This window comes from Pipistrellus hanaki (genome assembly GCF_964339955.1).
Source record: "Pipistrellus hanaki genome assembly, chromosome: 16".
Classification (NCBI taxonomy): domain Eukaryota; kingdom Metazoa; phylum Chordata; class Mammalia; order Chiroptera; family Vespertilionidae; genus Pipistrellus; species Pipistrellus hanaki.
The window spans coordinates 24,717,934-24,741,979 of record NC_140518.1 but is presented as its reverse complement, the minus strand read 5'-3'; the positions used below and the strand labels follow the sequence as shown (position 1 = coordinate 24,741,979).

Below are 24,046 nucleotides of genomic sequence, written 5' to 3'. Positions count from 1 at the left end.
ATTGATGTTTCTATTTCTCTCCCTCTCCCTTTCTGAAATCAATAATATATATATATATATATATATATATATATATATATATATATATATATATATTTTACAAAAAGAAGTACTCAGATTTAAAAACAAACAAAAGAATAAACTTGTATTAATCTTAGAAGGAAAAACAGTCCCAAATTTGCCCACCACAAGTTCATTCTCTCCTTTTTTCTTTCTAATGGAACCTAATTTTTTAAATTTAAATTTATATTTTTGGTGGTGTTGGTGGGGGCAGGGAATGTCAATACACCAGCAAAATTTTGCATCTTCCAGGCTTCCTTGCAGATGGGGTAGAGCAGACATTTGATTGATTTCTAGCCAATTATACTTAAATAGGAGTTGCCTGGGTCTCAGCTGACTTGATTGGCATGTGCCCTCCTGTTCCTCTCCCTGCTGGAACTTAGACGCAAGGCTTGGAGCTGCAGCAGCCATTTTGTAAGAAGAAGACACCCCCAAGGATAGAGATCATGAAGGAAAACTGGCAGAGCAGAAATAAAGGTGCCAGGGACACTGGGGACATTTGGGGGTCACGGTACCAGGCTGAACCATCTTCCTCCCAACTCTAGGCTGCGGGAGCGAGAACCAAGTCCCCATCATGTTTTAGCCACAGTAGTTAGTGTCTTTTGTTGGTCATAGCTGAGCACAATTTCTAACTAATATATCCACTTAAAAACAAACAAACAAACAAACAAACAAAGGACCTTTTAATTCCTACTCACTGCAACCATCTCAAAAACAAGGTTTTTGGATGTGGGGGTGGAGGGGGAGTCATTGGAAATTCACTTTGGATGGAAATAAAAGGCAATGAATGTTCTGTTACACATTAAGGACGGTCTCCGCGGCTCCAATAAATCAAATCTGCTTCGCATTGTCGGCGTTCCAGGCACAGTGGTAAGTTCATTATTTTTACATTTGGGGACAATAAGTGTATTCATACATCCTGGCAACCAGGGAATCAGGGCGTCACCATATGCCTGAACTGAGACCGTTTGTCACGGAAGATGCTCCTTCCAGAGGGTGCAAAACAGGCCCGACGCGAAGAAGCACCCACGTGGGGACCGTAATTTGAAATGTCAGATGGAAAACATGTCAGGAAATGGGGTATGTGCAAGCCTCCTGTGAAGGAAAGAGACTCACCCTTCTGCTCAGCTCCCCTTTGCTGCTCCCTGATCAGCAAAGATGTCACAACCACAGCAGCTTTTCCAAACAAGTCCTCCTGTCACTCATGCTTCGTTCTCCAGGGCCTGGGGAAAGCGAGGTGGGTGGAGGGAAGGAGGGAGGGGAGGAAGAGTTAGGAAAGAGGAAGGGTGCAAGGCCAAAAGGCCAAAGCCAGAAGGACCTTGGAGGTTGTTCATTCACGTCAAGGCTTTCTTTTTGTAGAGCAAGAGAGGTGCCATGCCTCCCAGGAAGTTAGCGGCAGGGTCACCCCTGGAACCTGGAGCAGCAGCCCCCCGGTTCTGTGCCAAGGCGAACAGAGAATGAGGAATGTGGATGCAGCCAAGCACAGAGTCCAAGGGCTCATAGACATGGGCAGTCAAGGAGGGACTGGCAGGCGTTGTCCTGGGGGTTCAGTAGAGATGTCTCCATGGAGGAAAAAGTAAAGAGCAGAAGAGGAAGTTAGGGTGATTTGAGTGGCATGGGGGTGTGGGAACCCTAATCAGAGTACGCCGGATGTTCAAGGCCAATCTGCCATGCGCAGGTGCAAAAGCAAGGACACAGCAATCTTACTGTAGGCATTGGGCAGGCGTGCCTTTCTGTAGCCCAAGAATCGACGTCACTGTTTGGAACGAAGCCTCTTTTGTCTACGTTGGTATAAAGATGTGTTGTTGTCCTGGCTGGTTTGGCTTAGTGGATAGAGCATCGGCCTAGGAACTAAAGGACCTCGGGTTCAATTCCTGGTTAAGGGCACATGTCTGGGTTGCAGGCTCGATCCCCAGCATGGGGCGTGCAGGAGGCAGCTGATCAATGATTCTTTCTCATCAGTGCTGCTTGGTATGGCTTCGGTGTTTGCGACTCTATTAGCAAGGGCTAATACTGGCTACTGTGTTCGAAGGCTCCCATGCTTACTGTAATTGCTTTGTAAGCTATTTTGAGGAACTGTTTTATTTAATGGCTCCTTGTTAGCAATGGCTACTTGGTCTGCAATAAAAACTCTCCTATAGGCCTATGACTTCTCATGTCTTCTCTGTCTAATACCCGGCGTCCATGTAGGTCCAGTTCATGGCAGAGAAGGACCTGGGCACCCAACAGGGGTCCAGAATGGGTAGAGAGGCAGCAGGACTCATATCTGCTGATCCAGTTTCCCAGCCTTTGCTGTGCTGGTGGAGACCACTGAGTGACATCTGTGACATCATCGCGGCTGCTTCATACATGACCATGAACCAGCTGCATTTTGCTAGTCCTCACGCGAAGGGACATCAGAGCAGCCCCACCTCCTCCCTGCTGTGTCTGGGACAGATGGTTGCCACAGGAGAGTAATTCCTGTTTCACAATTGAAGCAAAAAGTCTTCCTTTTCCCAACAACGTCATCACCAAAGGATGGAGATTATCTACTATGTTCAGTCTCCTGCTGGGCCTCGGGGGAGCTGAAACAGACATACAAGACACTTACTCAAGATTCAGACAGAAAAGGACTCAAAAGAAATGAGTAGGAGCCTGGCTGGGGTGGCTCAGATTTGATTCTTACTTTGGCACATGCCTGGGTTTCGGGCTCCATTCCCAGAAGGGGGCATGCAGGAGACAGCTTATCAATGATTCTCTCTCATCATTGATGTTTCTCTCTCTCCCTTCCTCTCTGAAATCAATATATTTTAAAAAATAGCAAAGAAAAACACACATATATATATGTTTAAATATATATATATATATATATATATATATATATATATATATATATATATTTATTTATTTTTTAAAGAAAATGAGTAGGATTTACAAATTAACAGAACAACTTACCTTGGAATCTAAAAAGAAAAAAAAAGAAAAAAATGGATCGAGGAATTCTGCCAAAACATCCTTGGAAGTACAGAGATCTAGTCCAAACTGGAAAGTTACTACTTTTCATTTTATATAAAAAATATTTCCTAGATCAAGTTCTTAGATGGGGTTCCCATCCCCACTCATCCAGAGCAAACCCTGGGGCCAGGATATTGGGGGCTGATTGTTCCTATTACACAAAGACAAAGTCAGGAGGCAGCAAGGTAGAGTGTGAGAGCAGTGGTCTCCAAGGTGAGGCGCAAGGAGCCCCACATAATGTACCTGCACTTTATAGAGACTTGCCCATGTTTTTATATAATGCATGAATCTACACTTATTTGAATGCATGTATTATTTAAATATGTATAATTGTATGCTTATTTCAATATATATGTACACCTGTTTAAGCACACACACAGGCGAGTTCTAAGTTTCCTCACTGAAAGGAATGCATGCTCACAGGTATTTGGAGTTCACTGGTTCAAAGAATGGGCTTTTAGTGTCTGAGCTGCCAAAAACATATAAAATAGAGAAAATGATAGCACCTCATATAGTTGAGGGAGATTCAGAAAATATTATGCAAAGTGCTTTGTAGTTTTTCCTGCTATTTGGCCAGCTTCCTGAGCACAGATCTCACATATGTCCTGTGTGTCATGTATCTCTTGGGCCTGGGACAAGGTTTGCACAAAGTAGGTGCTTTACAAATACCTGTTGAGTGGATGGATGGCAGTCAGTAGGCTCCCACACTGATGTAACTCCACCTGCATCTGTGCTGCACAGGCAACGACAGTGAAATACATGTGTGATAATGGCGTCATGATCGATTCATGCCCTGGATAAACCCAGGCAAATCATTCACAAAGGTAGGCAATTTATTTTTGGTAACAAATGACTGGAAGCACACCTCCCAATTGATGGTGACTCATCGATGCGCTGTCCACAGTGCACGGGCATGATAACCCATATGCTTCCATGGGTTTGAACCAACTGTTATCACCAGACTTAATTCCACCTTGTGATATAATCTGAGTGGGGGGACATGTTTACACATCTATATATAAAAGCCTAAGCAAGTGAACGACCGAATGACCAGTCCACTGGTAGCTATGACGCGCACTGACCACCACGGAGCAGATGCTCTGTGAGCTTACTGAGTGGCAGTGGCAGCAGGCTCAGTGGAGCTGGGATGAGTGGAACAGCGTGGGCTCCTCCCTAGCTGCCTGCCATTTCATGAACTACTACATCCCTTGGATGTCGGACTGCCGGTTTCAGCCTGGCCTGTGGGGATTGGTCCAAAACTGGTAGTCCAACATCCTCTGAGGGGTCCCGGATTGCGAGAGGGTACAGGCCAGGCTGAGAGACTCCACCACTGCACAAATCCACGCACTTGGCCTCTAGCCACGATATAAGTACTGCTTCTTTATAAAACCCAAAAGGGGAAAAGGAGAGAAATGAATGTAAAGTTTAAGAGAGAGACCTAACTTCAATAAATGGAGACTTTCCTTTTTCCTTTTTCGTTTTTTTAAAAATATGTTTTTATTGATTTCAGAGAGAAAGGGAAAGGGAGAGAGATAGAAATATCAATGATGAGGGAGAATCATTGATTGGCTGCCTGTGCACTCACTCTACTGGGGATCGAGCCTGCAACCCGGGCCCGTGCCCTTGACCGGAATTGAACCCAGGACCCTTCAGTCCACAGGCCGGAGCTGTATCCACTGAGCCAAACCAGCTAGGGCAAGGGAGACTTTCTTGATGATCAGAGGTGTTTAGTATTGCTGCTATTAAAAAAGCCATTTATTTCCTTGTGTGGTCCTGGCTTTCTCCTGAGCATGGTTATAAAGACTATTAAACACACAAACTCTTCTCTAAAATTCTATTATAATATTAGCTTTTCTCTTCTCCCCTCCCCTCCACATGGCAAGCAACTTTTCTCTGATAAATTTCTATGATAAGAATGGCTTTATCGATTCTGACAAACAGTTCAGATTCCAAATTCCACAGCCACGTTTCTCCCACTGAACTGCTCTTGGGCAATTCTAAGTCCTCCTCGGAGGAGCCTGCTTTTCTCTCTCTTGGTCCCCTTCATCCTTTCAAACCAAGTTCTCCTCTTTCTGGTCTTCGGGGCTTTGCAGGCCTGCAACTGAGGCCACCAGGCTGTAGCTGTGCCAACCAAGAGCCAGCAGCTCCCAGCAGATGGCTGGTGTTTAATTCCATCACAGTTGGATATAGAGAAGCCTTGAACAAATATGGGCAGACAACTTCTCATTCTCTTGGGAGAATGTGAAATGTATCTTTCTTTTTAAAAAATATATATTATTGATTTTTTTTTACAGAGAAGAAGGGAGAGAGATAGAGAGTTAGAAACATCGATGAGAGAGAAACATTGATCAGCTGCCTCCTGCACACAACCAAGGTACATGCCCTTGACCAGAATCAAACCTGGGACCCTTCAGTCCATAGGCTGACATTCTATCCACTGAGCCAAACCAGTTAGGGCTCTTTCTTCTTCTTTTTTTTTTTTTTTAAATGTGTTTTTATTGATTTTGAGAGAGAGAGAGAGATAGAGAGAGAGAGAGAGAGAGAGAGAGAGAGAGAAACATCTGTGAGAGAGCTGTCTCCTGCAGGCCCTCTACTTGGGATTGAGCTCACAACCCCAGGAATCGAACCAGCGACTTCCTGGTGCTCATGTTGCTGTTCAACCACTGAGACACACCAGCTTGGTGGTAGGATCTTTCTTAACCCCCATATCACAAAGACCTTATCTGGAAGGTCAAAGTCCAAATGAGCTGTTAAAATAGAAGGAGATAATAAATGTTCTCTTCCTTTCTCTATTTCATCCACTACTGTTTCAAGGGAAGATGAAGTAATGGGAAGAAGGCTGTCCTCGACACCCTTTTTAGTTTACTTTTTATTTCTTTGTCCTTGATACTCTTTACAAAAATATGGTTTTGATTTCAGAGAGGAAGGGAGAGGAAGAGGGAGAGGGAGAGACAGAAACATCAATGCTGAGAGAGAATCATTGATCAGCTGCCTCCAGCACGCCCCCTACTGGGGATTGAGCTTACAGTCCGGGCATGTGCCCGGATTGGCCAGTCCTTGATACTTTGTGCAATTACAGGACCATGTCTGTCTGCCCTTGGGTTCTTGGAGCAGTTTCCCCTAATGGAGGGGATGTGTTATTCAATGCTCCCCCAAAGTTAAAGCAGTGAGAGACAAAGCCCAATCATGTGGTTTTCTGCCTCCAGTATGCTGAGTCACTCTGGGATTGTCTGGATTCTGGGCAGCTATGGAACCAAAGGGTAAACTCGGGACTAAGTAAGAATCTCTAGGTTCTGCTAACTCTGTGTGTGTGTGTGTGTGTTTGCTTCAACCCCATAGGTTTGCATTGGGCCTCATAACATCTTTTCCATGTTGACTTACCCTTGTGCCTCTTTATAGAACAGTTTCTCACTTCTGTTCCTCACAATTATCTCTGACCCATTTAACACATGTGTCAAACACAAGGCCCGCGGGCCAAATCCAGCCCGCCAGGCCTTGCAATGTGGCCCGCACCGCGCTGTCATCACTGCACTCCGCTGTCAGTTTATGACATTGTCAGTTTATGACTGTTCAGTAAACCATTCGGCCCGCGATTTAGGCTGGATTTTAGATTTTGGCCCCTTCTCTGATTGAGTTCGACACCCCTAACAAGCAGTTTTCCTCCTAAAGAGGTTTCCATTCTATTCCACCTTCTTTGAAAACACAACAAAGACCGAAACCAGTTTGGCTCAGTGGATAGAGTGTCGGTCTGTGGACTGAAAGGTCCCAGGTTCGATTCCGGTCAAGGGCATGTACATTGGTTGCGGGCACATCCCCGGTAGGGGGTGTGCAAGAGGCAGCTGGTTGATGTTTCTCTCTCGTCGATGTTTCTAGCTTTCTATCTCTCTCCCTTCGTCTCTGTAAAAAAATTAACAAAATGTATTTAAAAAGAAAAAAAGAAAAACAAAAAAGAAAACACAACAAAGAGTTGCTCCGCTTGGCAGGGTCTGTATAGGAGGCAGCCCTGATAAAGCCTGCCCTTCTAGCCTTTGCCCAGGGCCTCAGTCAGCACACCATCACATCCCAAAGAACCCGTCACTTACCCCAAAGGGCCTGGAAATCCCCCAGTGCTCTAGACGTGCCCTTTAGTCCCTGAATTTGTTTTCTAGGATTGGCCTAACAAAGTTCAACAAACAAGTAGAGTGGCTTAAACAAGGAGGGTATATTGTCTCTGAATTCTGGAGGCCAGAAGTCTGAGATGAAGGTGTGGGCAGGGCTGTGCTCCCTCTGAAGGCACCAGGAAGGATCCGTTCCAGGCCTCTTTCCCACCTTCTGGTAGTTCCTTGGAATCTACTGTAATCTTCATGTGCGTTCTTTTCGTGTATGTGTCTGACGGGTCAAGATTTCCCCTTATTGCCTTCCTCATGCTCCTTCAAGAGCCCTAACTCTTACCTGCCTGTGTTTGAAAACATTGTGATTTATTTCTTATTTTGGAAATAAATCCCTGTCTCCCAGCGGAGTTACTAGTTGCACAGCTGTGACATTCAAGCTAATGTCTTCAAATCTGGTCAGCGAATGGTCAGCTAGAACCAAGAAGTTACTTTGCGCTTTCAAACACTGCCTTCTTTCTGCTTCTTTATGGGCTTAGGGTACCCTGTTTCCCTGTTTTTAACTCATTGTTCTCCATTGGGCACAGTTTTTATGAAAGCAAATACCATGTTTGGATGATAGCTGTGGGAAGGACACAAACTAAATACTTACAAATCAAGGGAAGGAAGGGAGAGAATGGAAATTCACCAGGAATCTGCTACCCGCCTGATGTTTTTTATTCTTGTGTTATTGAACTCTCTGCTCGCCTATGCGATAGACACACTTTGAGCTAGCTAGTTTGGTGATAAGGAAATGGACGCTCAGGGAAGCATAGGCCACACAGCTGGTCCACGTGGGAGGCACGATTGAACTCAGTTCAAGACGTGTGGCTCCTGCTCTTGGCTTTTTACAGCTGTTCAAGCACAGTCGCAAACCCATGTTTGTTCTCTCTCCTGGGCTAGAATTGTGTATCTGGCAACTGCTCCATAATGTCTGCTAAATAATCAAGTGGTCTTTCTGATTTTCTCCTCTGAATAAAATGACCACGAGTTCCAGCAGAAGCAAAATAAGTCATTGTAATTTGGCCAGGAGAGTGGGGTAGAGTGGACCAAAGCAGAGCTTAATGGGGGACCTCAGGCTGCGTCCCCTGCCTGGTGGAGCTTGATGGGGGACCTGAGGCCTTGCCCCCCGCCATGCAGGGCTTGATGGGGGACTTCACACTGCACATTACACCTGATGCCAGGCCAGGGGAATCTCAGGTTGTGCCCCCTGCCTCGGCACCGGGCCAGGCGACCTGAGGCTGCGTTCCCCCTCCCCCCCACCCAGCAGGGCTTGATAGGGATGGAGCCGGCCGAATCTGGATCTTGCCCAATGGGGGTGGTGCCAGCTGGGTTCAAGGCGCACATGGGTGGGCAGGGACTTGACTCTGGTTCCCATGGAGCGCCCCAGACTCTCACAGGAGAAAGATTTTCATATACATTTTACTAATTTTCTTTTATCTCTGACACTTCTATTATAGAGAAAGAGCAAATAGCAATATTAAAATATTTCCTCTAATTCATTCCCCTTTATTTTTATTTATTTATTTATTTATTTATTTATTTTTTAAAATATATTTTATTGATATTTTACAGAGAGGAAGGGAGAGAGATAGAGAGCTAGAAACATCGATGAGAGAGAAACATTGACCAGCTGCCTCTTGCACACCCCCTACTGGGGATGTGCCCACAACCAAGGTACATGCCCTTGACCGGAATCGAACCCGGGACCTTTCAGTCCGCAGACCGACGCTCTACCACTGAGCCAAACCTGTTTTGGCTAATTCATTCCCTTTTAATGTATACACAAATTTCATGCACCAGCTCACTAGTAAGAATATATATTTTAATAATGAGTATAATATTAATGTTGGTGAAGGTTTCCAATAGTATACATAAAGGATCTTGCATATGGTAGGATTTCACCAAAATGAAAGCCACTGTTATTCTATTGGCAGAGACAATAAGAATAAGTAGGGGCCGCATCACTTGGAGGCCTGCACGCCCCACAATTGAGGATTGAGCTTGCAACCTGGTCAGGAATTGAACTGTGGCCTCCTGGTTCCTGGGTAAATGCTCAACCTCTGAGCTATGCCAGCCTGGCAATGGAACTTAAGCTTCTTGACAAGAAGAATGAAGGGGAATAATATCACAATCAACAAAACAGCTAACCCTATGTGCTAAGCACCCTCTCAAGTGCTTTTGGTGAATTAACTCACTTAAATTCAAACAGCCTGCAGGCCTTACTCTAGCCCAGAGCCACCTGCCTATATTCTGGCCTGTCACACGGCCAGGAAGGGCAGGAGGCAGAGTTTGAACCCAGGCTCTAAGCTTTGTCGATTAACCACAATGCTCTGCAGTTACTGTGTTCCCATAGTGGCTCGCAGTGGGGAACAGGTGGGGAGCTGGTATGTATAGGAATAATAATAACCTAAAGTCTGCAAAGGTTCAGTGGTTGATGGTCAAAGGAAGGATTCGCTAGGTAGGATAGATTCGAGCTCGTCTCATGCTTCATCTCTCTCTCTCTCTCTCTCTCTCTCTCTCTCTCTCTCTCTCACACACACACACACACACACAAATATACGCACACATACACACACTATTGCAGTCTCTTCTCAGCCCCCTACTCAAATGCCAATCTCTTCTAGAAGTTGCATCATTGGGAAGGTCCCAGCAGCCAGCTTCCCTGTGCAATAGCATCTGGGGAATGTGCCCAAATGCCACCCTGGGTATCTTACCTTAAGCAGTTGCTTTCTCCATAGAGGGTGCCCAGGAAGCAGACACTGAGGCAGGCTCCCCCTCAGGTGGCCCAGCAGGACCCGTGTGCTGAGAGGGCCGGAGCCCCTTGGGAAACGGCTTGTCCAGAATGTCCTGTGCTCTCTCCCCACGATCGCTCGGCCAGCCTCACACCACGGTGCTTTTCTTCTCTAGGGGAGCGGGGTTTCCAAAATGAAGGTCGGGCCCCCTGGCCCAGGGGCCCCCTGGCGCGCTCTGCTGCATCACCACCAAGCGGATGGAGGGCTGGCCATCCGGCGCGGCCTCGGACGGGGCCTCCTTGCTGGGGTCCTTGCCTCGGCAGTCGTACAGCGCGCAGGAGACGAGGAACACCAGGAGCAAGATGACGTAGCTCACCACCAGGATGATTAGGTTCAGGGTGACGGGGTCGACCTCCAGGTAAAACCCCATGGCGCCTCTTGCAGTTGGGGAGTGAGTCTAGAGAAAGGCTGCAGGGCCGGTCTCTTTGCAGGAAATGAACCCTAGCTGATTGGAATAGTGACGTTGGCTCTGGGGTAAAAATACATTAATCCCCCGGGCTCCCAGAAACCTCCCAGATAAAAGCTGCTCGGTTTAATAACTTAAGCTCTGGCTGTTAATACTATGGCCACGGAGACACAGATGCTGTCTCTCCCCAGTTCAGCCGTGCCGAGAAAGAGAGGAGAAGAGGGGACCCAAGGGTCACCAGAGCCTGGTGTCCATACAGTTTACCCTCCAAACAGGCAGCATGGTGGGCAAGGCGAGTGCTGTTAATAAGCACACTATTCAAAGGTTGGATTGCCCTGGGAAGACTGTGAAGTGTGGCCACCTTTTATACAGGGAGATTTCAATGCCACCTTTCCTCTGTACATGGAGTGACTCACATGTGTCAAACACAAGGCCCGCGGGCCAAATTCAGCCCGCCAGGCCTTGCAATGTGGCCTGCACTGCACTGTCATCACTGCACTCCGCTGTCAGTTTATGACATTGTCAGTTTATGACTGTTCAGTAAACCATTCGGCCCGCGATTTAGGCTGGATTTTAGATTTTGGCCCCTTCTCTGATTGAGTTCGACACCCCTAGTGACTGGACGATCAGTATGTGGGCTTTGGGAAAAAAGTGAGTTTCTTTAATAGGAGGAGCACACCCAAGGTCTGGCGTTTTCACTCATTCATTATTTGTTGGCTTTTAAAATTCATTAATTCAGCACTGCCTGGTTTGGCTCAGTGGATAGAGCCTGTAGACTGAAGGGTCCTGGGTTTGATTCCGGTCAAGGGCACCTCGGTTGCAGGCTCAATCCCCAGGCCGGGTCAGGGCAACTAATTATAACAGGCAACTAATCAATGTGTCTCTCTCACATCGATGTTTCTTTCTTTCTCCTCCACCCCTCCCTCTTTTTTTAAAAATTAATGGGAAAATATCCTTGGGTGAGAATGAACACAATGACAAAATATTTAAATTCATTAATGCAAAATACTTTTTGAGCTCTTCCCATGTTCCAGGCACCTGGCTAAGCAATAATAAGAGAAGCATTTAGTCTATCAGGGAAGATAGATATTAAACAAATAATCACACCATTTAAGAACAGTGGGCATAACATGTATAAAGAACAAGGAGAGGGGAACAGGAGAGTGTGGCCCCAGGCAGGTCAGAGAAAGCTTCCATGAGGAAGAGATGTGTAACCTCTGACCTGGACAGGCAGGAGGTAGCCTGGTGAGGACGGGCAGGGAAGATTCTTCTAGCCACAGGAACAGCGTTTGTGAGAGATCCGAAAAGAAAGAAGCCTGGAGAATTGGGGGAAATGAAACAAGGTCGATGTGGCAGGAGTATAAAGAATGAGGAGCTGAGGGGAGAGAGATAGGCAGGGTCAGATCATACCAAGGACTTCGCTCTTGATCATGAAGCAGTGGGGGGCCATTGCATCACGTGATGCAGGGGAGTGATGCAATCAGATTTGCATTTTATTCATTTATTTTTTTAAATCTTAGCTGAGCTTGTGTTTAAAAAAATATGTTCTGATTGATTTTTAGAGAAAGAAGAAGGGAGAGGATAGAAGTAGAAACAACGATGTGAGAGAAACATCACTGATCGGCTGCCTCCTACACATCCCCTAATGGGGATCAAGCCCACAACCCGGGCATGTGCCCTGACAGGGAATCAAACCCTGGTTCATGGGTGGACACTCAACCACTGAGCCACACCTGAGGGTGGATTTGCATTTTAAAGAGATCCTTGGCCACTGTATAAAGGTGGGAAAAATAAGCTGATTGAAAATAAAAACACAGATGTTCCTTGATTTATAAGTCATCATCCCCCCTCAGCTGTAGTCCTGGCCCAATAGTTCTGGATGGAGCCAAGGTCATGGCAGGACTCTGTGCTCAGAAGGGCCCCACACTTGGGTGAAGGCTCTGCTGTCACCATCCTGCAGTTTTTCAGAATTGCTTATTTTGCACTGGCCTTACCAATTACGCATCTGGCCTTGGTCTCATCTATGCATTGTGGTCAGACAGGGCCATTTCCCCAAGAGCTAATGGGGCTCTTTTGGTTAAAGGCCAACACTTGCAGAGGTCTGCCAGTTTCTTATCCCCATTAAGCCCAGCAGCTGAAGGCCAGCTTCCTTGGGAGCCCAGTGCTCGGGATGCTGCAGAAAGGAGTTCTTATTGATCTGGAGGCCTTTTCCAAAGAATAGATTCCATGATTCTGTGGTTCTGGACTGACCTGTGCAATTACACTTAAGAAGATGAATGATTCCCAAATCCCCCAGGAATAGGGCCAACCTCATTGGAATCCATTGGACTTCTTAGGAAGACAGATTCCCAAATCCACCCAAGATCGACTGAATTAGAATTCGAGGGATGGGCTTATGGGAAGCTGCACTGGATCATTATGATTTGCACGTAGGATGGAGAGCCATGGCATTAGAAGTGGGTAAGAAGGATGTGTAGAAAACAGGCCACCAGAGCCTGGGCTGGCTGCCAAGAGATGTCCTGGAAGGCATTCAACACAGAATTCAACACAGAATTCAACTCATCTGCATTCTGAGTCCAGTGTTTCATTGGTTCACTTTGTCAAGATGAATCGTTTTCCTGGTGGCAATTCACATTTACCAAACTCCTGGGAGACTGATGTTTAGCACAGAATACCAGTGTATTAAGTTACAGTGAAAAATACAGCCATCACAGGTCAGGAGGGCCTAGACTGGAATGAGCACAGCTTCTCCTCCCTGAAGGCAGATCTGTCCAGTCTGTTTATAATCATCCGGCTTCTCGGTGAACATAGGATCTCAGCGAGTGGACCTGTCGGGTGCTTTTCGCACAGAGCTCCCGGGTTCCAGCAAGGCTTTTGGAGGCAGCATGGTGTACCAGTTCACCACTTCCTGTTGCCCACCCTGAACTCTGGCTTCTCGACTTCTACCATCAGCTGATGGCTGTACGGCACAGGCTCTTCCGTGTCACAGTAATTTAGGAAAGTTCTCCAACGGCTATAAATAGATGCCACAAGGAATTGTGAAAATTGCCTGCGTACACTTGAAATGAAACTGAAGTATAAGTCCAGCAGCTCTGCTCTGTCAGGGAGAGCTTTCACATTGGTTCCAGGTTTCTCTGGGCAACAGCCTGAACCCTCCCTCCTGGTGGTTGGTCCGGTCTGGCCTCCTCTTGGCCTTCTCTCCTCTCACTTGGCCTTCTCTCCTCTCAGTTCAGCTGACTCCCTTCCAGCTGCCCCTGCATATCTTGTTCCAGGCTCTTGTTGTTTGGAACCCTATCTTATTACTATCTGCAGAGGGGTGTTTTGTTTAGCTTGTTGTTGTTTTTTTGGTCTTTGTATCTACCAGTGCTCAAAGGTTAATTTAAGTTGAGCCTTGTGGAGGCTTGGCTTCCTTTCAGTGTGTCTGGTGAAATGCTGGCTATTTGTTTTGCTTCATTACCCCCAGGGGGGCTGCTTTGCACCCCAGGTGCCTACCTCTCTACAGCATCTTTCCTTTTTTTCCGTCTTTCATGAACTTTCCTCTTGTGCCATCTAGTGGCCAAAGCGGAGATTGTTAAAAAAAAAAACACACAAGAACAAAACTTGGGCAACAAATCAGGGCAGTCATTTCGAATTGGCGGGTGAGGGTGACACGGGTAAGAACAAGCCTCATTTCTGAACTGGAATAGGTAGTCAGGGCATAGTCATGCCTTCATTCATTCACACTTTGTATTGTGCACCCATCATATGCTGGAAGGAGCAAGGGGCATAGGAGCTTGGGGATGGGATCCATACCGAAACTGCGTCACATGCCCATTAGCACCAATGGAAAGAGGAGTGATCAGCCCCATCACAGGAGTGAGGGAAGTGAAACTCAGAGAGGGGATGGAATTCTAATTCTCTTGTTCTCACTCTTTCTCCCTCTCACCTGCCCATCTCTCTTTTCTACTGACTGAAATATAAATTAAATGACTACAGAGATATTTAATTTATTGAATGCCCTATGCTATGTGCTCTTGGGCATTCAAAACCCAATCAGGCCCTGGCCCATTTGGCTCATTGGTTAGAGCACCCACAGACTTAGGTCTCGGTCAGAGGGCACATTCCTTGCATTGCAGGTTCATCCATGCCCCAGGTGGGGTGAGTGTGGGAGGCAACCAATAGATGTGTCTCTCTCACATTGATATTTCTCTCTCGCTCTTTCTCTTGGATTAGATAAATCTGAGATGCTGTGGAGACAGTGGATTTCTGGGTCTGGGTCTGGCTCTTAGCAGGAAGATCAGTGTTACAGTGCAGATTTTGAAGCTGCCACTACAGAGGTGTATTCACAGTCATGGAACTGGGTGAGATGACATGGGGAGGAAGTATAGATCAGGAGGAGAAGAGGGCTAAGCACAGGGCCCAGAGTTCTCCAATATTTAGAGGTTGAACCGAGAAGAAGGAGCCAACAAATGAGGCAGAGGAAGAACGGCCAGGGAGGCAAGAGGAAAAACGGGCACATGGTATTGTGGACATCTGGGGAGAGAGGGTTTAAAAAAGGAAGTGGCCAGCGGGGTTAAAGGCTGCTAGGTGATAGGGTCACAGGGGAATAGAGGACTGGCCAAGAGTTTTGAGACCTGGATGAAAACAGGAGTTTTTCATGGAGGGGTGGGGGGTAAATGCAACTCAAAAATTAGACTAAGAAAAGAATGGAAGGTAAAAAAAAAAAAGGTAGAGAAGGTGAGCATGGGTAACTTGGAGCATGGGTTTGGCTGTGACAGACTGCAGAGCAATGCAGAGTAGCTGGAGGGCAGCACGGGAGGGAAAGATAGTTTGTTTTTTTTGTTTTTTGTTTTTTTCTATTTCGATGAGTGATATGGAGACATGTATGTCAGCCAAAGGGAACACTCCATTTAAGGAAGGGCGAGTGATAACAGAAGAGAAAAAGAAAAACTGCAGGCACAAGTTCCTTGAGCAAGGATGAGACCCGGGAGAAACGTGGAAGGAAGGGTCCCAGCTAGGAGCAGGGACATGTCTTCCCTTGTGTCAGGAGAGAACAGAAAGTTCATGGGCATAGAGCAGCTTTGGTAGTAGGAAGATGAGGTTGGCTTCATCTGATTCCTGACTTGCTTTTCCCCCCATTCAGGGATGAGTCAAAGTCATTAGCGGTGACCAAGGGACAGAAATGTGTGGTGTATTCGAAATGAGAAGGCATTTGAAGTATTTCCTTTGGGGAAAGAGAAACAAATGTCCCGGAGACGTAGGGCAGGATTGCTGGGTCCCCACTGGAGTTTGTTATGGACTTAAAGTGAGACATCAGGTTCCAAGCAGACAGAGAGCCTGGTGAGGCACCCTGGAGGCTTCATCAGGTTTATAAAGCAGAAGAAAGGGCCAGTAGGGGTGCGAGGGAGCAGTCCAAAGCGGGGAAGCTGTGGGAAGAGGGAAATGAGGACATTTGGGGTGTATATGTGTAGATAGGGTGGTCCCTGTGTGGTCAAAGAGAGCTGGAGCGGAGAAATGAGAGAGCTGTCCTGGGGAAGTTAGCGGGGGAGAGGTTGGAGAGGGGCAGGACTGACATGATCTAGGGAGGTCCATGAAAGTGTGAATGGCTGACATGGAGCGAAGGGCATATCTTCTAGTCTGCAGGGGCAGAGTATTGTTGACATTGCCAAGAAGCATGGCATTGTGCACGGAGAGAATGAAGTGAGCCGAGCAAGAGCCAAAGCCCTGATGCAAGTGGGGTGGTCAGGGGGTGGCTACATGACTGTAAAGTGAAGTGGTGTCTAGTGGACAAGTATGATGACATACATGTCCTTCCCAAGGGTAGACACACCAGCTCAGGACTTCGATGGAGAAAGGAGAGAAAGCAGTATGTTTAGAAGCAACAGTCTGGGGTAAGGTATCAGACACCTACACTGCAGGCCCTGACATTGGTGATGGAGGTTCATTATATGAGGACGCATGTTCGTTTCCTGTGGCGGCTGTAACAAGTGAACACTAACGTCGTGACTGGAAACAGAACAGGTTTATTCTCTCACCGTTCCACAGGCCAGAAGGCCCACATCGAGGCATTGGCAGGCTTCCTCTGCCCAGAGATGCCAGGGGAGCGTCTCTTCTTTGTCTCTCACCTTTTGGAGCCGGCCCGGGAGTCCTTGGCTTGTGGTCACATCCCTCCCATCTTCAAAGCAAGCGTCTTTACACGACTCTGCTCTCTCTTCGCGTGGCCTTCTCTGTGCGTGTACAATCTCTTTGCCTCCGTCTGATAAAGACAGGTGCGATTACATTCTGAGCTCACCCAGATAATCCAGGATAGTCTCTCCATCTCAGGATCCTGAATTAGTCGCATCTGTGAAAATTACCATATATGCTAACATTCACAGGTTCCAGGGATTGGGGTGTGGCCTTCGTGAAAGGCCATTTTTCAGTGGACCATATGCACCAGGAAGTTGCTGGTTTGATTCCAGTCAAGTGCACACGCCCAGCTTTCAGGCTCGATACCTGGTAGGGGATGTGGAGGAGGCAGGCAGTTGATGTAGTGTTCTCACATGGATGTTTCTCTCTCTCACCCTCTCACTTATCCTCTCTCTCTGAAAATCAGTAAACTATTAAGGAAAAAAAAAAATAAAACACACACAAACACCCAGCTTTTGTTTGAGAAGACTGATGGGGAACCACTGTCTTCAGGGATGGTCGGTTTTCAATAAAAATAATGCTAGTAACAGCAACAGCAATACTATTTTTTTATCTAATAAAAATTCTTGATCTAAAGTCTCAGACTATATGAACAAAAATCAGGGAAGAACAAGATGAGTAGCACTGTGCTAAGTTCATCTTAAATAAAAAAAACTCAAAAGATGCCACTTCTTAACTGAGCATGAGAGAGAAAGCGTTTTTTTAAGCTTGCTTTTGAAAGTACCGACATGAAGTGTTACCAAAAATAAATAAATAAATAAATAAATAAATAAATAAATAAAAAAATACTGCACCATGCTAGTCATCTGTGTTTAAGGGTAGCAGATTTTATCATTCCCCCTGGCTGCTTTCTTTTTCTTCTGTTTCTTTCCCCTTTCTAGTTAGAAATGTTCAGACCCATGAGGACAGTCTGTATTTTCTTATCTGCATATCAGACCATCTGGAGGCATTCTGCATTCTTGTTGGCTTTCGGCTTTTTAGAACCCGTGATTAGAGTCTAGGCAGCTAACGATGACCACTTTTCCCAATTTCCTATGTAGGATTTATGTAACGAGTGCGCTCACTCATTTTGTTATGTGGCCTGGACCTGGGAGGACACGCGTGGATTTAAGATGCATCTTTGGCGCCAAGATATAGAGGATGTTCGGAGGCAGCTGAAACTTGGATGGTGCTAATTTTCAGGATGCCCAAAGCAGCCCAGCGGGAGAGATGAGCACCAGATGGAATAGCAGACAGCCCCAGTGGCTCTACATGCAAAAGACATCAAGAATGGAAACCTTCCCAGACCATCTTCACACCATCCACTTTGCGTCGAGCCTCCGTTGCCTCCTGTCTTGACTATTTCTAGTCTGTCACTCCATCTTTCCCACTGTTTTCTGCCTAGGCTATTCGCTTACACACCTTGAGTGCACTGTTTTAAAAAAATATATATTTTTATTGAATTCATGGTGGAAGGGAGATTGAGAGGGAGAGATAGAAACATCAATGATGAGAGGGACTCATTGATCGGCTGCCTCCTGCACACCTCCTACTGGGGATTGAGAACCCCAGCCGGGGCATGTGCCCTTGACCAGAATCTAACCCGGGACTCTTTAGTCTGCAGGCCAATGCTCTATCCACTGAGCCAAACCAGATAGGGCCCAAGTGCACCTTTTAAAGCAGAAGTCAGACCATATCATTTCTTTGCTCAGATCCTTCCAACGATGTCCCACTTCCCTCCAGGAAAAGCCAGCATCCTTACCCCGGCAGGTAGGCACATCACAGGTGCCCTAACCCACCTCCGTCCTCTCTTTCCAAATGCTTCCCCATCTCCTGGTCTACTTCAGCAGAGTTGGTGTCCTGGGACCCTGCAAACCACTCAGGATCTAGCTTTTGCTCTCTGTCTGCTTGACGTGTTCTTCCTCCCATTGGTCAGCACAGCTTGTTCTTCGACCTCCTTGGGTCATTGCAAAAACGTGACCTTGTGAGAGAGGCTTCCCATGACCACCCTTGTGAAACAGTCACCCTCGCTGCCTGGGGTGCTCCCTTCCTCCTTATTCTGCTTCATATTCTCCATCACTGGCTCCCCTCCGACACATGCTAAGCATTGTTACGCCATTTGTGAGATGTATGACACCCATGAGATTGTACACCCCTTCGAGATGGCACGAGGTTTGTTTCATTCAAACAAAAGCTGGCAACTGCCCAGGACATGGCATGTTGGACATACTGCCTATGCATCTGGATATCTATATCTATCTATCTATCTATCTATCTATCTATCTATCTATCTATCTATGAAAGCCAAGTGACCAGAATGCTGAAACAACTGGTGTGACCAGACCAACCTTTTGCTATGACATGCACTGAGGCAGCCAACCGGCCAGATTGGGGCCCCAATTGCCGCCCCCCCCACCACCTCTTGTGGCCCCTCCCCAGAATCAGCCCAGCCCCCTGATCAGCCTCCCCACTCTGATAGGGGGGCAGGGCTGACGAGATGCCACCCATGCATGAATTCGCACACTGGGCCTTTAGTACTGAATATGGAGGGATGAAGGAACCATTCATGAAGATGTCTCTTGCCTCGCTTCATAAAGTCTCAAACTGTTTCTTGTGAGATAATGGTGATTGATAAGGACCTCCTCAACAAGGGGTTACAGAAAATATTATAATGAGGAGAAAGGGCCTAGACTAGCATTATAGGCTGAACTGTGCCCTCCCTCCGTTTAGATGGTGAAGGCTTAACCTTCAATACTTTTTAATTTTTATCTATATTTTAATTTATTATTTATTGATTGGTTGTTTGATTGATTTCAAAGAAGAAGGGAGAGGGAGAGAGAGAGATATAGAAACATCAATGATGACAGATAACCATTGATCGGCTACCTCCTGCATGTCCCAACAGTGGGGATTGAGCCTGCAACCCGGGCATGTGCCCTGACTAGGAATTGAACCCTATAAGGTCTCTGAATTTAAATGGCTCTTGCCACAGCTAACACTTTATCAAACAACTTAGAATTTATAAGACTCCATAAAAACTCAAAACACAGCACTCCTTGTTACCTTAGTAGGAGTGCAAACACAAAGGCTCTTGAAAATGTCTGAAGGACAGATACAATTTGTGAAAAATGAGTTATATAGCATTAGACACTTCTGTTAAGGTGACAGGCTAGAAGGAAACACTGTTTGGCTAATGAAGGTCTCTCTCTCGTCTCTCACTTTTTCCCTCTTTCATTCATCAAACATTCTTTGTGAACCAATTTGTTTTCAAGAGCTGCCCTTGCCCTGGCTGGTTTGGCTCAGTGGGTAGAGTGTCAGCCTGAGGACTGAAGAGTCCCAGGGTTGATTCTGGGCACATGCCTGGGTGGCAGGCTCAGTCCCCAGTGGGAGGCATGCAGGAGGCAGCTGACCAATGATTCTCTCTCATTATTGATATTTCTATCTCCCTCTCCCTCTTCATTCTTCTCTGCAATCAATAAGAATATATATATATATCAGCCCTCCATTAGACATTTCATCCATGTAATCTTTCAGCTCTGTGGGACTCTTCAAAAGAGCATGGTCTCAACCCCTGGTTCCTGTCTCCTTGCTCCCTCTTAAGGTCTCTCAGTCTTTCCTTTCTTATCCTTTAACACTTACTTATTGAGTCTCAGGCCTAAGACCAGATTCTGGGTTGTCTTCATTTCCTCAGTGCAGGCAGCTGCAGTCCCTGTCCCCGACAGTAGAGGGCACCAGAAGACCACACCCTGGCTAGTCTGAGGGTCATGGTTCAGTTTTCCTTCCCACGCGGAACAGGAAATGGACAAGTGGTTTTTGGATGATAATGAGAGTTTCCTCATTTTCCATTTCTTTATATCACCAATGACATTCTTTGGCAACAACTGAAAAAATAAACCACTTTTTTTTCCTCCCACATGACCACTCCCAGTTTGCCTCAATCTCACTTCTCTCCCCTCTTCATACTCCGTCTCCTTGTCCATTTCCAGGAACTGTTCCCATGATCTGCAGGGGATGTCCAGATCCCAAGATACCACAGGTTTCGGGGGTCTGCTCTCTCCTCACCTTAAGCTCATTTTATTGAAAGCCTGAGAAATGGAATCATTTGGGAGGAAGATGGCCTCTGGATTCCACAATGTACTCAAAAAGTGTCCTTTGTTTGTTTGAGGTGCAGTTTGGCAGATTCATAATTTAAATGGCGGTGGGAGTGGGTTGCCAGAATGAATTGTGATTCTGCTGTATTTACATATTTGCCACCTCCTGTAGGCATTGTACTGCCAAACGTGTGAGGAGAAGAGAAAGGGGAAATGGTTTGGGCCGATTATCTCCAGCTGCTGTGGAAAATCCAGAGGCCAAAGCTGCCACAGCCAGAAACAACACTCTCCTCTTTTCCTGGTGGGGATTCTCCAGGGCGCACAGAGCCACGAACTCCTGCAGATACGGTCTAAGTACCAAGCATTTTACATTCCACCCACAACCATAAGCCATACTTAAAAAAAAAATCTTATTGATTTTTTTTCAGAGAGGAAGGAAGAGGGATAGAGAGCTAGAAATGTCGATGAGAGGGAAACATCGACCAGCTACCTCTTGCACATCCCCTACCGGGAATGTGCCGGCAGCCAAGGTACATGCCCTTGACTGGAATCAAACCCGGGACCCTTCAGGCCGCAGGCCGACGCTCTATCCACTGAGCCAAACCGGTTTTGGCATGAGCCATATTTTTATTCTTATTGAATTTATTGGGATAACACGGTTTATACATGTTTCAGCTGCAAAATTCCACAACGCATCATCTCTACAGTGTATTGTGTGCTCAATACCCAAGTCTCTGTCCATCACCATTTGCCCCCCTATACCCTCTTCCACCCCCCACACCCCTTCACCCTTATTCCACCCCTTGCAATCATCACATTGATGTTCATACTTTTTAGAAGACACGGAATGTTAGAAAAAGAAGGAACGAAGATCACCTAGTGCCATCCACTAATTTTATGAACAGAGGCCCAGAGGCCAAAGGTCACTCAGACTGTGGGATCTTAATTTCCCTCAGTCTGAATTTTCCCCATCTGTGCTCATATTGCTAGCTGAAGTAACCAGTCCAGGAAATTGTATTTTCATAGGTTAGCCTGAGGCTGCAGGTAGATAATTCTAATCCGAAATACGTAGTATTTCTTTCTTGTAGAGAAATGCCTCGTGTGACCTCTGACCAAGAGAGGGCACCCTTTGAGCAGGAATTGTCCCTTCAGACCAGGTTACCATCAGAAAAAGTAGGCCAATCTTAAACAGATTAGGGGACTACACCACAGGCTTGACAATTTAGGGGTGGCAGAAATCAGCCTCTGTTTGCTTTGCCCCGAAAGACTAACACCCATTTCCTCCTGAGTCTGTGTCCTCATGCTGGCCTCTGACTGAAACCCCCGTTCCTTTCCTCCTCTGGAGAACACCTGACCATAAGTCAGAGCCCTAAATAGTCCTCTTCACTTTTAACCTCCCTTCCTCTGCATTCCAGAAGGCCTCACATCCCAGCATGAGAGCACATATTACCCATTATTTTTGTGTGTCTCGGTGTCTAAACTGTGACATCTGTAAGAACTTGGATGGTATTATCTGTTATTCTCAGTGTCTTGCCCCAGGGCAAGCACATAATAAATGCCTGACAAGTGTTAGTTGCATCTATGAACACACAAATCCATCCAATTACAATTTTTTTTCTATCCTAACTAAACTACCATCATAAATGGGAGGGCTTATTCGCAGAAGTCTTCAACCAGTAGCCTAATTGTTCTTGCTTTTTCTGCCAATGTACTTTAAAAAATGTACTTGGCATGTGTAGAAATATAGGCAAAAGAAAAAAAAAAAAGACCATTATCCCAGATATACAAAGAACTCTTAAAACTCTACATGAAGAAAAAACGAGCCTGGTTAAAACCTGGGTCAAAGATCTTAACAGACACACCTTACCAAAGACCATACGCAGGTGGCAAATAGGCATATGAAAAGGTGCTCCGTCAGGGAAATGTACACGTAAGCAACAAGAAGACAACACTTCAGATCTAATAGAATAGCCCGGAACTGGAGCACTGACACCACTGGCTGTTGGCGAGGATGGGAGAACAGAAACTCGCACTCACTGCTGGTGGGAACACGACATGGCTCAGCCACGTTGGGAGGTGGTTTGGCAGCTTCTTAGAAAACATCCTCTTACCATATGACCCAGTAGTTGCGCTCCCTGGTATGTACCCAACGGAGTTGAAAACTTACAGCAACAATAAAACCTCCTCACAGATATTTATCGCAGCTTCATTTATAGTCTCTGAAGTCTGGAAGCAATGAAGAGGTACTTCAGTAACTGATCCCTTCAGGCAGTAGAATAGTATTCGGGAGTGACATCACCAACATGGCAACGTAGATTGCTCCTGACTTCATTCCCCTCACAAGAAGCACAACTGACCACTCTTCCTTTGATGAGACGCCACTGAGAGAGCCCTGGAACCTAGGGTGAGGCTGAAGCACCCCCTGTTCCATAGAGATGAGACAGTCCATATGAGAACAGGCTAGCCACACCGCCCCTCCCCCAGGCTGGCACAGCACCACAGGGAGAGGTGTCTCCCATGCCTCGAGGTCCTCCAGAGAAAAAGCAGAGGGAATGCAGGAACATCCAACCCCCCCCCCCCGCCCCCACTCTGGGCTCATCCCATGGGGATGGTGGGGGAGTCTGCGTGCTGGACCACCTGGAGTCTGTGTTGGAGAAGGGGGAGGTCTTGGCCAACAGAGTTCCTACCAGCACGGAGGTCTTGGCCAACAGAGTTCCTACCGGCACAGCCGTCAGAGTCCCAACTATGACTTGCTCATCTGCAGACCCAAGTTGGTGGTGATGTCCAGTCAGAGAACTAGAGATTCAGTGCAAAACACAAACAAACAAAAAAAGAAATGGGTGAAAGCCATGAAAAGACATGGGTGGGGGAGGGAAGATGAACAGGCAGAATACTATATATTGCCATTATTTTGGTCTTAACCCATAGAATGTACGGCACCAAGAGTGAACCCTGAGGTGAACTATGGACTTTGGGTGATGATGACGTATCAGTATAGGTTCATTAAAAAAAAAAAAAAGTGACATTCTGGTGAGTGATGTTGCTAATAGGAGAGGCTATGCATGTGTGAGAACAGGAAATCTCTGTACTGTTTGTTGTAAACTAAGACTGCTATAAATGAATAATCTTCTCCCCCTCCCCTTCCCCCTTCCTCTTCTCCTCCTCCTCCTTCTCTTCCTCTTCTTCCTCCTCTTTCTACAAGGAATGGAGCTAAAAAGATTTGGACAGAGAAAATGACATCTAGGTAACATTCAAGCTTTTTAAAAAATATTTTTATTATAGAGAGAGAGAGAGAGAGAGAGAGAGAGAGAGAGAGAGAAACATCAACGATGAGAGAGACTCACTGCTGACTGCCTCCTGTACAACCTTCCATTGTACAACCCTCCACTGGGAATTAAGCCTGCAACCCAGGCATGTGCCCTTGAC

The 24,046-nt window shown here is 46.4% G+C and overlaps 1 protein-coding gene across 1 annotated transcript; it reads right to left on the bottom strand.

The window, feature by feature from the left end:
- Positions 1-10,064: 10,064 nt before the first annotated feature.
- SMIM36 (small integral membrane protein 36) lies at positions 10,065-10,346 on the bottom strand (the record flags this gene model as incomplete). Its single annotated transcript, XM_084861780.1, has 1 exon — positions 10,065-10,346. One exon carries the CDS (start codon positions 10,344-10,346, stop codon positions 10,065-10,067), a length of 282 nt encoding a protein of 93 aa, XP_084717906.1.
- Positions 10,347-24,046: the final 13,700 nt, after the last annotated feature.